This window comes from Microcaecilia unicolor, chromosome 2 (assembly GCF_901765095.1).
Source record: "Microcaecilia unicolor chromosome 2, aMicUni1.1, whole genome shotgun sequence".
Lineage (NCBI taxonomy): Eukaryota > Metazoa > Chordata > Amphibia > Gymnophiona > Siphonopidae > Microcaecilia > Microcaecilia unicolor.
The window spans coordinates 347,540,243-347,555,641 of record NC_044032.1 but is presented as its reverse complement, the minus strand read 5'-3'; the positions used below and the strand labels follow the sequence as shown (position 1 = coordinate 347,555,641).

Genomic DNA, 15,399 nt, shown 5'->3' with positions numbered 1-15,399 from the left:
ATAGCAACTTTCTCATTCATGCTCTATTGCGTGTACGTGCCCTTTGGGACCACAATAGCTGTTTTAGCCCCTGTTGTGGCCTCTAGTGAGGCGAAACATGGCTTGGGACATTTTACAGAGTGGCACAAATAAAGCCTTTTTATTGTATTAGATGTGTATTCTGCTTGTTTGGACTCATCTGAAGAAGCCTCAAACACTTATAATTTCATATTTAAATCTTATTAAAAATATAAAAAGGAACAATATGCTGTGCAACTTTATAAATCACAAATCGAAAACAATAACAATGAGCAACTATAATACCCCCTCCCATTTCAACCCCAATAATAGCTAACTTCTACTACCCCAAGGAACCCTAATCCACCCTGTTAAAATGCCCAGGGGTACAAAATACAACCCATTCTGTATGTCCTCTTAAGAACTGTTATGATTTTTTTAATCTGTATATGAATAATAATCTGCAACAATCTCAGGATTCAGTGTAGCTCTCCTGTCTTCCACAGTCCTGCCTGCAATAGAAAAATCTTCTCAGATGATGTACTAGTAGCAGTAATGTACAGGATCCCCCAGTCAAATTCTGCCAGTTGTGGCCAGCACTTTTGCTTGTTTTTCCAAAAAAATGATAGCATCATCGCCTGCATCATTCAAACATAAATAACTGTCCAATTCATTCTTCAAAGTAGAGAATAACACACGAACAAAGTTTGTCCCCATCCCTGCGGGTCCCTGTCCCCGTGTCATTCTCTAGTCTGTATGCCGGGAGGCACAGCAGTAGGTGAGGAGGAAGAGCCAGGACCACATGTGAGTGGGAGATGACACCGAATGGTGAAGAAGACAACGTGATAGATGTTGCTTGAAAGGGGACAGACTGGAAGCAAAAGCCTTCTTTGCGATGTGAACCCATAACTTGGCAAAAGGGATAACATCTAAATCAGGGAAGAAGGAAGGAAAAGTATGCTGATCAAGGAAAAGGAAAGAGGAAGAAAGATGGTATGATGCTGGATGGTAAGGAAAAATAGAGTCAGAAGCAATGTTGGCTAGGGGAAGAGAAACGGAGAGATCGTTGATGACTGAGGGAGAGGAACATTTAGAAGATAGAATTAAACTTGGGATTACAAATTGTGATTGAGCAATTAACATTTTTAATTGATACAGTGGCATAGCCAGACCTCACATTTTGGGTGAGACCAGAGGTAATATGGATGGGCACCATGTATATAAGTGTAAATAGTGTTGCATGGGATACTAGTAAATAATGCCTTAGAATGTACTGCCTTACCTATCCCTATCGGTCTAACTCAGCATCAGCCCAGCTCCAGAGAGGGCTAGTGGGCAAGCTACTAGCCCTCTCTGGAGCATGGCCTCAGCCTTGACCTTCACACTCCCCCACGCAGTAGCCCAATATAAAAAATTTTATTTAGTTTTTTTTTTTTTTTTTGCCTGAGCACTGCAGAGCCCACCCCCACCCAGAAGCCCAACATGAAATATGAAGGTTTTCTTGCTACATAGGCACTTGAGAGCCCAACAACATTTATTTTTTACCTGGGCACTGCAGAGAAAGTTTCCTGGCCCTGTTTAAGGTGTGCATATGGTACAGTGCTCAGAGGAAGGCCAAGCTGGATCCTAGCAGTGCCTGTTAGCCACAGTGAAATAGGTTTAATTAACAATATCACTGCAACAGCTCCTGGCCAGACTGCTCCAGCAGCATGCAATGTAGGAGCTCCTGCATCCTAACCCCCCTCCCCTACTCTGGTGCAGTAGCAGAATACCTAGAACATGCAGGACTGGCGTGTGCGAGCCATAGGGGCAGGTAACAGAAGCGAGAACAGCAGCGCCAGAAACAGACAGAGCAGAAATAAATTAATAGCAGAGATGGCAGTGGAGGTGGCAGCCCCTCCGCAACACCCAGCTGTAGTAGACAGGGTTGGAGGCTGGAGCGCTGGTAAAAATGAAAACACCAGAACTGCAATTGGTTCACAAGCACTTCCTGTTGCATGTGGGCGAGCCAAGGAGGTGGGCTGTTAACGTGAATCCAAGTGCTATATAGTTGTAAAGCAGGGTAACTGGATGTGCCAGGGCCCAAGTATAGCCTACACCTCTGAATTGATGTGCAGCTCTCAAAGAATTGTATGCTAGGACTGCACATTCGCTAAGCCAAGGGAGGAATGGACCACCTAGAAAGATTATAGCAAGTGAGCTGCTGTGACAGGCTACCACCAGGGTTACTTAAGTGTCACACAAATATGCAGTAGGTGCTAACATATGAAAGTAAACACCCAGACTCACTCAATCATCATTAAATTTGGACATGTGTTAATACGAGTAGAGAGAACAAGTAAAAATCCAATGTTCTACAGAAGAGGCAGCAATGGAATTTGTAAAGAAAGAAAAAAAGCTGTTCAAAAGCATTAGATCAGCAAATGAGCAAAAGCAAGTGTCAAATGCAAAAGTACAAAGTGATACTTCAGGAGCCATTCATTGATCAACACTGGATGCATTTAGTGATTTGAGACACCAACAGAACTAATAGTTGCAGCCTAGGACAGCTAATTATGGACAATATGGTCAACAGGGAGTGGAAGAGTGGCCTAGCAGTGGTTAGAGCACCAGTCTTGCAGTCCAGGTGGCCAGTTCAAATCCCACTGCTGCTCCTTTTGATCTTGGGCAAGTCACTTAACCCTCCATTGGCTCAGGTACAAAACAGATTGTGAGCCCTCCTGGGACAAAGACATATCCAGTGTACCTGAATTTAACTCACCTTGAGCTACTACTGAAAAAGGTGTGAGCAAAATCTAAATGAATGTGAGGAGCTCTATGACCTTAATTGTTTTGTCACTAATTTGACTAGGCCTTGTGATAGTAGTCCAAACCTCACCCCTGTGTAAGCAGTAGAAAAAGGAATGATGCAGGAAAGATAAGAATTCCAAGATCCCAGTGTATAGTATCTAATATAGACAGCAATATAAACTATACATCCAGATCTAGGAATGCTCATCTTTTACTGCAGTTCTTGATAGTGACCAGAACTGCATAAAGTATTCAAGGTACAGCCACACAGCATAGAATGAGTGCTAATTGTATTAAGCTTGCTAATTCCTCATTCCTTTCCTACCAGTCTGCTTTTTTGGTTACTACCAGACACTTAGATTAATGTAATATCCTTAACACCTAGCTATCTTCCCTGGGTGGTAACCATTGTGGCCCTATCATGCAGCCATAAATTTGGCTTTTTTTTCCTCTGCAACATGCAGCACTTTGCACTTACCATTAAAATTTAATCTGTCCTTTGGATACAGTCTCCCAAGCCCTCCAGCAATTTCTACAAGGATATAAAATTAAGATCCCAGAACTGATAAGATGCAGGACAACTAGGAAAGTGGGACAAGGATGTGATCCAAGCCTTGTGGGGTGGGGGGGGGGGGGCAGGAAGTCACAGGTTAGCAGCAGAGAATGAACTGATTTCTTGTTTTAGCAGATTGTAAGATCTCAATCTAACTTGTATACACAAGTCTGTTGGTGCTGATTTTATGTAGACTGCTAAAAAACATAAGGCCATAATGTTTAGCTGAAGGTAATCTGAAATAACTTGCTGGGAATTAAGTAGGTTTCTCAATCTTAGGTACCCCTTTGATATTAACCTCATTCAAGCAAAGCCTTTTTTTTTTTTTGTTTAACATTTAGCCTTAAGTCACTTTCAGCATTTGAAAGGTAGACTAAAATCCTGAACTAGGCTCTACCTCCTGTTGAAAACCATTAGGACTTATGCCATATATTGAATTAGAATACACTGTATATGCCATAGAATAAATTAGAATATGCAGGAAAGCCCTACATTAATTGTTCCCTACTGGCAAGAGAAAAGGTAATTAGTAAGCAGGTGTCAGCTCTGTCTTATCTAGCCTCTCCTGCTTATGGTTTACTGCCTTTGAGTTATAGAGTTAGATTAGAAGACAGCTTGTCTCAGCTTTAAATTTGGAACAGAAGTTATCGGTGCAGAGCTCTGTAGAATTAGGGAAGGCCCCAGTACTGCACTCCATCTCCAGTTGAGATCCTGCCACAGTTCAGCCAACTCAGAATGAAGATCCTTTTAGTGAAGGCACTTTTAGAATAAGGAGACCCTGCCCCCTCCCTTTTCAGAGAAAGACAGCCAATGTCAGATTCTCTTTTTATTTTGTTCATAACAAAAAGATAACAGCTCTGATCATTAACTGCTGTCTAGCTGTCATCTTCACGCAGGGTCAGTTTGTCAAAGAGATATTCTCCCATGCCTTCTTCTGCCTTCAGCCTCTTCAAGTTGGTCAGGTGGTCTCCCAGCTTCTTGATGAGCTTCACCTCTTTCTCCAGGAAATAGGACTCCAGGAAGTCACACAACTGTCCAGAATTAGACCAGAAGTTACTTAGAATCACAGAATGCTATACCTTCTCACCTGTCAGCCCTGTAGCTCTTGGAGAGAAATAGCCCAGGAACATTCAATTTTTGTAATTGAAAAGACCAGTTCTATACACAAGTGCATCCTCTGATGTCTGCTACAACCACTATTTTTCACATTTCTATCCCACCTCAACTAGGCAGGTTACAATAAAAAAACCTATTAGTGAATAAACACCTGAAAGAAGGCCAATATTACTCGCCACAGGAGCTGGTCCCACAGTCCAACATGTAGCTGCTGTGCTACCTCACTAGTCTTGTGCTTAAACCCAAAACCACCACGGGAAGCACTCTACTAACAACCCCTACCCCCTAATCTCCAATAAGTGATACATACATGGGGATCAGCATGGTCCATAGCAGTCTTGTGTAGGTCCAGCAGAGCCTGGTTCAGAGTCTTCTCCAGTTTTAGGGCAAACTCCATGGCCCAAGTCCCATTTCCCCACTCATCAGATTCTGGTTTCTGAAACACACAGCAGAGGGTTTCTAAGCCCCAGTCTAGAAAACTGTTCTTTATATTGAAATAGGGGTACTGCCCAGGGTAAAGGTGGGCCTCAAGTTCTCTGGCTGAATATTTTATAGGATTTAAGTCTTGGAAACCATGTGTGGCAGTACAAGAGGCATTTGATAGTAGGGAGGGATTCAATGTGTTAGTGTTATCTATAACCAAACCACCAACAGTTAAAGGTCCCACAGTCAGTAGTATAGAACCATGCCAGATATCCCCTTCATTCCTTCAAGATAAAACTACAAAGGGTATGACAACAAAAGGGCTTTTTTGAGGGGGTACTGAGTACCGGCACCTTTTCCATTGTCTGCTAAAATTGACTCATAGACCCCAAGTTTTAATGAAAGAGCTCAGGCGCTACACAACAATTTTGCCTTTTCATAGATTCTGTGACTGGTTGCAGGGGGCCTGGCTATTGTGGGGTGGGTTCCTCAGTGATCACCCCACCCCTGAAGAGTGGCCTAGCATTTGAGTACCGGCACCTTTTTTTACTAGAAAAAAAACACTGGATAACAGGGGAGAAGTGGCTGGGTGGAACCTCATTACCTTCACATCCTGTAGGACCACACGACCCCCACGCTTATTCTGGAAGTTTAGGAACTGCTCTGACTGCTCCTGCTTTTCCTTGGACTGCTCCAGGAAGAACTTTGAGAACTTGGCCAAGGCCACATCATCCCTGTCAAAGTAATATCCCTGAAACCACAACAAGGATGCAATCAAAATCATCCTGAAGAGACCTTCTACTAATAATTTCTATAGCACTACAAGGTATACACAGCGCTGTACACCATATACAAAAAAAAAAAAAAAAAAAGAGACAGTCCCTGCTCAAAGAGCTTACAATCTAGATAAAACAGGTAAACAGAATAAGGGTAAGGGAATAAAGAGGTGAAGATAAAAGGACAGGGCAAGTGAGTAGTGGTTAGGAGTCAAAAGCAGTGGTAAAGAGGTGGGCTTTGAGTTTGGACCTCACCCCATATCCCCAACAAATACAAGCTAACTAGGATAGCTATGGAACGGAGTCCCCAAAATAAGGGCATAGTGAAAGGGGACAGGAGTGCAAGAGTATTTATAATAGTAGGCTTCTGTTTACCCATGGACTTGCTTCTCTTCCTGTCTTCCAGTTCTCTAGAGGCAGGCACTGAAACAACCTTACAGGTCAGACCAAGAGCTACAGCTATCCTTATAACCCCACCCCCTCCATTAGCTACTAAACCTTGCTATCTCTCCCCTAGACTTATTGTATGAATTCCTATCCATTAAACCCCACAACTTAGGAACCTTAAAGAATCAGGACCTGCTAATACCCTCTCCACCATCCCCCATCCTTCTCTCTATAGGACTACTAGATGTACAGTGTGCTGTACACCGAATATGCAGATATTTTGTCCCTAGAGCAGTGGTTCCCAAATCTGTTCCTGAAGGCACCCTAGTCAGTCAGGTTCTCGGGATACCCGAGCCTCCACTGGATGCTAATTTATCTCATGAAAACCTGACTGGCTGGGGTGCTTCCAGGACCAGGTTTGGGAACCACTGCCCTAGAGGGCTCAAAGATCTTTTTGTGCCTGGGGTAATAGATAAGTGACTTTCTCAAAATCACAAGGAGCTACGGGGGGGGGGGGGGGGGGGGGATAGAACCCAGGTCGCCAAGATCAAAGCCAGCTGTACTAACCATTAGGCTACTCCACATTCTAGCAACATCTCAATTCTCTCTTCTACCCAAAAGGTAATTAAAATTCCTCCCAGAAAGCTGTGTCATTAAACAGAACCACATCACATACCCACCATTCACTAACAAAGCCATTCAAATGTCCTAAACCAGAAGGTCAGAAAGCAGCCTAGCAGAGTCCTTCAAAGCAAACACAGAGAGCCAATTTCTGGAACCTCCACCCCCTTTTCAATAACTAGGAGGAAGAAATTCCACTTTAAAAGAAAAAAAATCCAAAGTCAGTTCCTAATGAGACCACATATGAACAAGAGAAGGGCAATGGTAATGCATTTTATAACCTTTAAAGCTTATATTGCAACCTTAGAATAAAGGCGTTCCTGGCACCCTCCCTTCAGGCTGAGGTGTTAATATGAGGAGCAGCATAGCACTGCCCTCCACCCTCTCACCTATACACTGCAATGAGGAAAACTGTACCTGGCAACAGGCTGTGAGGGACAAGGAAACAATGAAATCAGGGAAGTTTAAAAAGGAAAAGGCCTGGAAAATAGAGTAAATTATGCTCAAACACTCACTCCCCTCAGCACCCTCCTCAAATTTTCTGTCCATCTCATAGTTTCCAAGGTAAGAAGATTGGCTAATGAAGAGAACAGATCTTATACATGTGCTACCTACAGCACAACAAGCCCCAGCATTGAGGTTTTTTTTTTTTTTGGATGTAGTTCCACTGCCTTGCTTTTCAGCTCCCATTGATTTGTGCAAGTGAGGCATTACAATCTCCTCAGGTTACTCCTAGCCTAGTGACACTTTTCACCAAGATGAACTAATAAAGAGAAATGTTACACACACACACACCTTGCTCTCATCAGTGACTACCCTCAATCACACTACCCTCACTCTCTGCACTACCAGGGATATCAGTGAGAATCCAGATTCTTAGAGTTACATACTCTACTCTTAGCGCTCTTATAGTTAAATACAAGACAACTCCCATTTGCTCTCACCAGGGACAGGTAGGCATAGGATGCTTTCAACAGCAGGTTCACTAGCCGGTTAACTCCAGCCTCACTCTCCAGGTGAAAATTCTGGCAAATCTGGGAGCTCATGGTGGCAGTAGAAGATAACCTCCAGAAAAGCAGCAAAGAATGTAGGAACAAGGGCAGTATTGGCTCCAAGTTTGTTCAACCACTCTTGAAACAACACTCAAAAACCATAGCTCTTGCTGGGTTCTTTTTATAGCACAGGGAGGAGGCGTCTGTTGCCAGCTCCAACCAATGGCCTGCCCCTGCTGGAAGAATCAATGAGATACACACACCTGGAGCAGAAACACCTTCATGCAGACCCACAGAGGCACACTTACCAGTGTATACCCACACAAGCTATTACCCCAGAATCAAACAGCAGATAACTGTCTGCTGTCAGCTTCCAAAACAACACACAACCTGATCTCTCTGTTCCATTTCTCCTTTTCAGTAGTTAAAACTACAAAATATCATACAAGTTACAAAGTCAGGTACAACTCAGAGACCTAGATTGTTCACGATCTAAGTTGCCTGCTTGGTGATTCCTGTGGGTGCTACCTATATATTTATGTGGGCTAGATGAGTATCTTTTCTCCCAATTCTGCTGCTTAAATGGCTTTCTTTACAAGCTTCTTTCCTGCAGTGTAGCATTGGAATACTAATTCCAGGCTGTTTGCAGTGAACTGAAAGCATTGATCAGAGGCTGGTTTATGCTCTGCTGAACATTTCTTGGGGGGGGGGGGGTTTAGAAAAGTATTTAGTTCCTACAGTACACCCCCCCACTGCATCCCATAAATCAGTGCACCCCCCCCCCTGCCCACCCTCTATTCACCCTCTTATCCCTCCTTCCCTTCCTCCAGCCAGGCAGGAAGAAGGAGGAAATCAGCATGGAGTGAGGTCTTCCAGTACAAGCCCATCAAGGTTGCCAGGTTGAAAAAAATTTCTCTGGCCAAAACCCACACAAAGGTAAACCCCGCCCCTGATGTAATCAACCCCGCCCCTGATGTATTTAACCCCGCCCCAACATACCCTCCGACGTCATTAACCCCGCCCCCGACGTAGCCGCCAACGACACTAACCCCACCCCTGACGTAGCCGCCAATGTCACTAACCCCGCCCCCGACATCGTTAACCCAGCCTCTGCGGGGCTTCTATTGGACCAATAGAAGCCCCAGAAAACCGCCCAATCTGCAACGCGGCTTTTTAAAAGCCGCCCAATTTTCCGCAGCCCACAGCCAGCAAAAATTGCCCGCAATGGGTCGCGGAAAGCCGCAGACCTGGCAACGCTGAAGCCCATGCTCCGGCATTACCATGTCCCACCCCTTCCAATGACTACCTGTGGGATGGGGCAGGAAGCATGCAACACAGTAAGCAAGACATACATGGCAGAGAGGTCCATTCCTACCTGGCATACCTTCCCCCCCCCCCAAACATCAACACCTTCTTGCCACATTTACTTTGCTTACCATGTTGTGCTAACCATGAGAATAGCCTTACTGTAAGGTTCCAAGTATGTTCCTGTTTAGGATTACCATATTTGCCCTAAGAAAAAAAGAGGGCACGAAATATCGCCCGCCCTGCCCCCTGTCACACCCCTTCCCCGCTCCTGTCACACCCTGCCCCATCCCCATCTGTAGAAGTCTGCTGAGGCCACTGCTTGAACTCTCGGCAGCCATTTTGAAGCGGCGCCGGGAACAAGACAGGTCAGCAGCCGTGCCGGGCAGGAAAGAGGGGGTGGGGAGTAAGTGTGCCTGATTACCACTGAGTTGCTGCTGGAGCCTACACCACCTCCGAAATAGGCAGTAAGGGCTCCGGCAGTAAATGGCAGTGCACCAATTTTTTAGTTAGTGCACAGCCATTTTCTGCCTCTTTTAGAAAAATCCCTTTTACCTGCGGTGGTAAAAGGTGACCTCAGTGTTTGCCACCATAGGCCACCTTTTCACTGTCACATGGTAAAAGGGTCCCAAAATTTATCAAACCATTATCATAATCCCCAATTATGGATATTGAAAGTGAGGATATTATGATTCAAGCAGTATCAGGAGTGGGACACAAAAGAAACATCTGTGAGAGCTACAACAGGAACTGATAAAGCTGAGTGCAATCAACCTTCTTCTACCTGTTTTATCATCTATATGAGACAGGTCATTCTCACGCCTTCTGAAGAAGACCTTTATGCAGTCATGTGGCAAATCAGGCACAATCACATGGCTGTTTTAGAAAGATAGAAGGGGTCTTTTACTAAAGGTTAGCTTGAGTTATCTATAGCAGGTCCCATTTTATTCCTATGGACCCTGCTACAGATAACTCAAGCTAATCTTTAGTAAAAGTCCCCCAGAGTTTGAGAGATGGATCTTAATATTATAGCTGATCAGTTCATTCAGGCAGCACTAAATGGTAAAAATGCACTCAGTATAAAGGAATTCTAGAAGTGCATATACTACATATATTTCTTATTGCTATTTCTGAATTTAGCTATTCTCCACTGCTCTGTCTGGTTACAAGTAACTATAATTGTTTTAATTAATGCTACAACATTTCATGACTTTTATTCTGGATCGTGGGCTTCCATTTACAGAATAAATTGAGGCTGATATTCAGTGGGAGAAACCAGGCAGGAGAAATTCATACCTGCTTCTTTCTCACTGACCAAATGTTCCCTGGATTTTCAGCTCCACATAACCAGATAATGCCGCTGACAATAAATAAGTAAGATGGATTGGAGCAAACAGAGAGAGAGAGAGAGAGAGAGAGGTTTGATGTTTGATGGTTCTAGAACCTTGGATGGTGCTGTCTAGAAACCAGAAAACAATCATAACATAACAATTTAAGTAAAATAAGTCAGATGGAAAATGTATAGAAACCTTCTTCTACGAAGACTGAACAATCTTTTAGGGGGTAATTCTAAGGCAACTGCATTTCAGCACTAGGTTTCTGTGTAATCCATTATAATTCTCCCATGTATGCACATATATTCCAGATTTCCATCTAAGTGCAATTCTATACATACGCATGTATCTTATTAAATAACACCTAGTTTGAGGGTGGGCACACATATAGGCAGCATCTGGGTGGGCTGTGAAGTTACTGTATTGTAAAAGTTATGCATGTATCAGCACCACTTACACCACTCCTATCACTGCTGTAACTGCTTGCGACTAAGTTATTGCTTGTGTATCTTACCTGTTAAACTAGTATTCTTTATAGAATAGGCTGCTATCAGGTACCCTCTGGGCCCTTAAATATAGGCACTCAGTTGTAGAATTGCCCTATTAATGCATAGTTCTTGGTACTTGAGGATCTTTTCTGTCTCTTGGGACTAACGTCTACTATCAATGCTGTTCTGATATTGTTCTTTTTCACCACTATGTCCAGCTTCCTTGCATCCAGCTTTTTATCAGTCAGAATGGGGACATAAACTCTTCATGCTCTCTAATTCTGTTATGGTCATGATCCCAATGCTTTTCCACTGCAGTAATGTTACTATGTTTTCAATGAATGAGACATTCAACTTTATTGTGCCTTTCTGTATAGACATTTTCTGCCATAAGAACGTTGCAGCCAAAACCATTTGTAGCTCTTTCCTAGAGAACCTACAGATGATGTCTGTTGCACCAGTTTTTTCTTTGCTTGTTGTACCCAATCTTGTCCATAATGCACTTTCCTGGGCTGCAACTATGAATTACTTATCCTTAGGTTTTATTTTTGCTCTCCTTAACTATTCATATGTGCAATCTCGATCAATGAATAGTTCTTGGCGTTACACATTGTATTGATTACTGTATTTATACATTTGCTACTTGTTTTTCCTCATTTACCAATTAATTTCTTGAGGAGATTTTTCTTTTCCTTTGAAAATTCTGTTGCTTTCTTTCCTACTGATACCACTCATTCCGTCTACTTTTTGGAACACTTATCCAGACTTAATGATGAAGATGTATTCTGGACCTTTGTTTTCATTTGGGTGATCTTATGCTACTGCAGGTTGCCATTTTGACTGAATCATTTATCATATTCAGTAACATTTCAGTTTTTCTCTTTCAAGTGGGTAATTTCATGCCGTTGCAGGTTCCCTTTCTGACCAAAACATTTACCACATTCAGATCATTGAAATGGTTTCTCACACATGTGGGTGATTTTATGCTGTTGCAGGTTGCCTGGCTGAAACATGTATTAAATTTAAAACAATTAAATCTTTTCTCTCCCCTGTGAATCATTTTATGCAACTGTAGGCTGCCTTTCTGACTGAAACATTTACCACATTCAGAATATTAAGTGGTTTGTATCCTGAATGAGTCATTTTATGCTGTTGCAGGCTGCCTTTCTGATTGAAACATTTATTACATTCAGAACACTTAAATGATTTTTGTCTTGTATGAATCATTTTATGCAGCTGCAGGTTGCACTTCTGACCAAAATATATTTATTACATTCAGAACATTTAAATGGTTTGTTTCCTGTGTGAATCATTTTACAAAACTGCAGGTTTTCATTCATGTGGGCCATTTTATATTATTACAGGCTGCATTTCTGTCTGTTATATTTATCACACTCAAAATATTTAAAAGGTTTATCTTGGGTGGTAATGTCTTCAAATGAGTTAGTTTTGGGTATGGACATGAGAATGTGATGTTCTTTGAGTATCTGAGGGCCCCTTTTACCAAGCTGTGGCAAAAGGGGGCCTGCGCTGGCGTCAGTTCATGTTTTTGACGTGCACCGATGCCCCCTTTTACTGCAGCTGGTAAAAGGGCCTTTCCTGCAGTTTTGTTACTCTTTATATACCTTTAATAGAAGGATATCAATTTACCTTCTCTTACCCTTAAACTTACTACAGGCTTTTACCTTTGCCCACTTCAAAAGGGTGCAAGAAGTCATACTCATTTCTATACTCTAGAGTTTACAATTAAACTAGCTGCTTCCAGTAACTTACAGAACATGTGAAGGGAAAAAAAATAGGGTTGGGACTTTGGTAGGCCTCTTCACTTCTTTTTATCCACAGGTTGGTACAAATAGCTGCTACAATGGTAGTATGGCAAAGAAACATCGTGCCCTTAAAGCTGTGGCTCTCATTAAAGCTCCTGCCTCTATCCAGAATGAATGCTATCCAGAATGAACATGTGATAGATGCATGCACATTGAATCCCTCATGAACGAAGTATATGAACTCAGAGAGAAGATGGCAAGACTAAGAAGCATCTGTGACAACCAGAAATTCATCCTGGAGGTGCATGATGGAACATTGAGGCTCCGCGTGTGATCAGTCGACCTCAACAAAATGGCACCCTTCATGTACAGCAACAAAACAACCTTTTAGGGTGGATCACAATGAGCTCCTTTCATTATCAACCAGATAGAGTTTTCAGTTTTAGCACAGTATAAGTCATCACAAGAACAAAATATAAGAAAACAAATGGGCTGCATTAGGGGCTTATAGCCCATTTATGTTTAAACAAAAAAGATCTGCATGAAAAAAATATGATTTTTATTTTGACTTATAAAAACCACTTGCCCTGAAACATGTTCAAAACAGAATAATCCATTTGTGTTATCTAAAAGGTAAACTTCTACAAAATAGATGATGTGATTCCATGTGCCTGAATGAAAAGCATGTTTAATTCTACTCCCATGTAACCTCAATATATTCCATCATCTTCATAACACCAGGCTTCCCAAGGCAGATTACAACAGTTAAGATTAACTTTGCGGCTACTACTACTACTCATCATTTCTATAGAGCTACTAGACGTAGGCAGCGCTGTACACCTGAACATGAAGAGACAGTCCCTGCTCAACAGAGCTTACAATCTAATTAGGACAAACAGGACAAACAAGAGATAAGGGAACATCAAAGTGAGGATGATGAAATAAGGGTTCTGAACAAGTGAATAAGGGTTAAGAGTTAAAAGCAAAGTTAAAAACCCATCAGGAAACAGGATATCCTCACTGAAATTTGGCCACCTGTATTGTATAAGTGCATTTATTTAGTTATTAGTGTAGAAAAATGAGCACAAAATACAGAGTTTAAAATTGCTGTTTCTATAGCTATAATAATTTTTTAAGCTGTTCTACTGATATTCAATTGTTAGTTCTTCAAATAAATTAAAAAGCTGTCCAGTAATTAAAAAAAAAATCTATTGTCCTCAACCCTTTAAGGCACTGCCTAGCCAATTAAAAAGGTTTTAGATTTGTTACAGGTGGACCAACAAAGAACGACAATGTGGATGCAGCACCTCGTAGGTTTGCTTGTACTGTTTTGAGTGTACTAGAGATTCTCCGAGGACAAGCAGGCTGCTTGTTATCACATATGGGTGACGTCCACGGCAGCCCCAGGTCCGCAAAATCTTCCTATCATCAAAGGTTGCTAAAGCCTTCGAGCGCTGCCATCTTCCCGCCTGTAGCGCGAGAGTCTCGCTTCAGTCTTCTTTTTTCTGCGGTCAAAAGCAGCTGTTTACGGCGGTTCTGTGCCCCAGAAAAGAAGAGCCTTCATTTTTAGTTGGCTTTTTGCCGCTTTTTTCTTCTTCGTCGTGCTCATGCACGAGCTGTTTAGTTTTTCTTAAAAAAAAAAAAAAAGAGTTTTCCCCTTAGTTTCTTAGTTTTTTGCCCTCAAGTTTCCTTTCATCATCTTGTGCGGCCATTTGGGCTGCTCGTACGGGTTTTCTCCCTTTTTTGTGCCCTTCCTTTGGCACCATCACGAATTTTGATTTCGCTGCCGCTATTTTTCCATCGATGACATCGAGGCTCACCAGCAGCTTCAAGAAGTGCACTCGGTGCAACCGGGCAATCTCAGGCACCGATCCTCATGCATGGTGTATCCAGTGCCTTGGGCCCGACCATCGCCCAGACGCATGTAAGTTGTGTCTTAGCCTTAAAAAGCGGGCACAAGTGTCGAGACAAGCTCAACGGGAATGCCTGTTTGGAGCTTTGCCCGGTACTTCGGTGTTGACGTCAGCAGGGGTACCGATGTCAGCAGCGGCGGTGTCGATGTCGGCACCGGAGATTGCATCGACTTCGGGAGCACAGGTAATGGTTGTCCAGAGACCATCGCATGCTGGCAGCAGTGAACCATCGAGTGGGTCTCCACCTGCCTCGAGGGCTCCTGCGGTACAGGCCCATCATGACTGACCCCTTTTGGACCCCACCCCGAGGAGGCGTGTGGATTCCACGTCCTCCTTGTCGGTACCGAGAGGTACCAGTAACGTGCCTCGAGCGAGGACAAAGAAGCACTGTCATCGGTCCCCTTCTTGTCATGGTACTGAGAGCTCTAGGGTGTTGAGGGAATCGGCCCCCGTGAAGCGTCAACGCCGGGAGGACTGCCCCCCAAGAGGTGTCAATGCGCCGGTCTCCGGACAGCCCGGTACCGCCTCTTCCTCCTCGGCAGATTCTAGCATCGACTCCTGTACTGATGCCATAGCTTTTCTCGACAGACACTCTTGACGAGCGCCTCAATGCCATTCTTCCAGGGATCCTGGAAAGGCTGCTGCGACCATCTGTTCCGGTACCTGAGGTGCTTGTGCTGACGGTACCGTCGATAGATGCGGTGGCTGGCTCCCTGCCTCTGGTGAGGCCCTCGACGTCGGTGCCACTTGCAGCATTGGCCTCGGCTGCCCCCCGGGTTGACTCTCCGTCGACGTCAATGGAGGGAGTTCATCGCCGCTGGTACAGGAGTCAACTTCTCGGCATCACCATCAAGGACATAGCTCCTGGGCGTCGAGATGGGCTTGGCTTCGGACCGCAGTCAGGGAACTCCTGTCCGATACCAAAGGGGAGGCCTCGT

The 15,399-nt window shown here is 43.5% G+C and overlaps 1 protein-coding gene across 1 annotated transcript; it reads right to left on the bottom strand.

Moving 5' to 3' along the window:
- Positions 1-4,153: 4,153 nt before the first annotated feature.
- On the bottom strand, positions 4,154-7,807 carry LOC115463713 (ferritin light chain, oocyte isoform-like). The gene is made up of 4 exons (XM_030194434.1): positions 7,608-7,807; positions 5,484-5,630; positions 4,767-4,892; positions 4,154-4,371 (listed from the first exon to the last, which is right to left on the bottom strand). The coding sequence occupies exons 1-4, from the start codon at positions 7,707-7,709 to the stop codon at positions 4,216-4,218; spliced, it is 531 nt and encodes a 176-aa protein (XP_030050294.1). The 5' UTR covers positions 7,710-7,807; the 3' UTR covers positions 4,154-4,215.
- Between the last annotated feature and the right edge of the window lie 7,592 nt (positions 7,808-15,399).

What these genes read in the sequence shown, in the direction of transcription:
- LOC115463713 (XM_030194434.1), bottom strand. Translation starts at nt 7,709, where the DNA reads ATGAGCTCCCAGATTTGCCAGAATTTTCACCTGGAGAGTGAGGCTGGA. An exon ending in CCTATGCCTACCTGTCCCTG is followed by an intron (nt 5,631 to 7,607) that starts GTGAGAGCAAAT and finishes TTGTGGTTTCAG; the next exon opens with GGATATTACTTTGACAGGGA. An exon ending in TGGACCATGCTGATCCCCAT is followed by an intron (nt 4,372 to 4,766) that starts GTATGTATCACT and finishes AATTCTGGACAG; the next exon opens with TTGTGTGACTTCCTGGAGTC.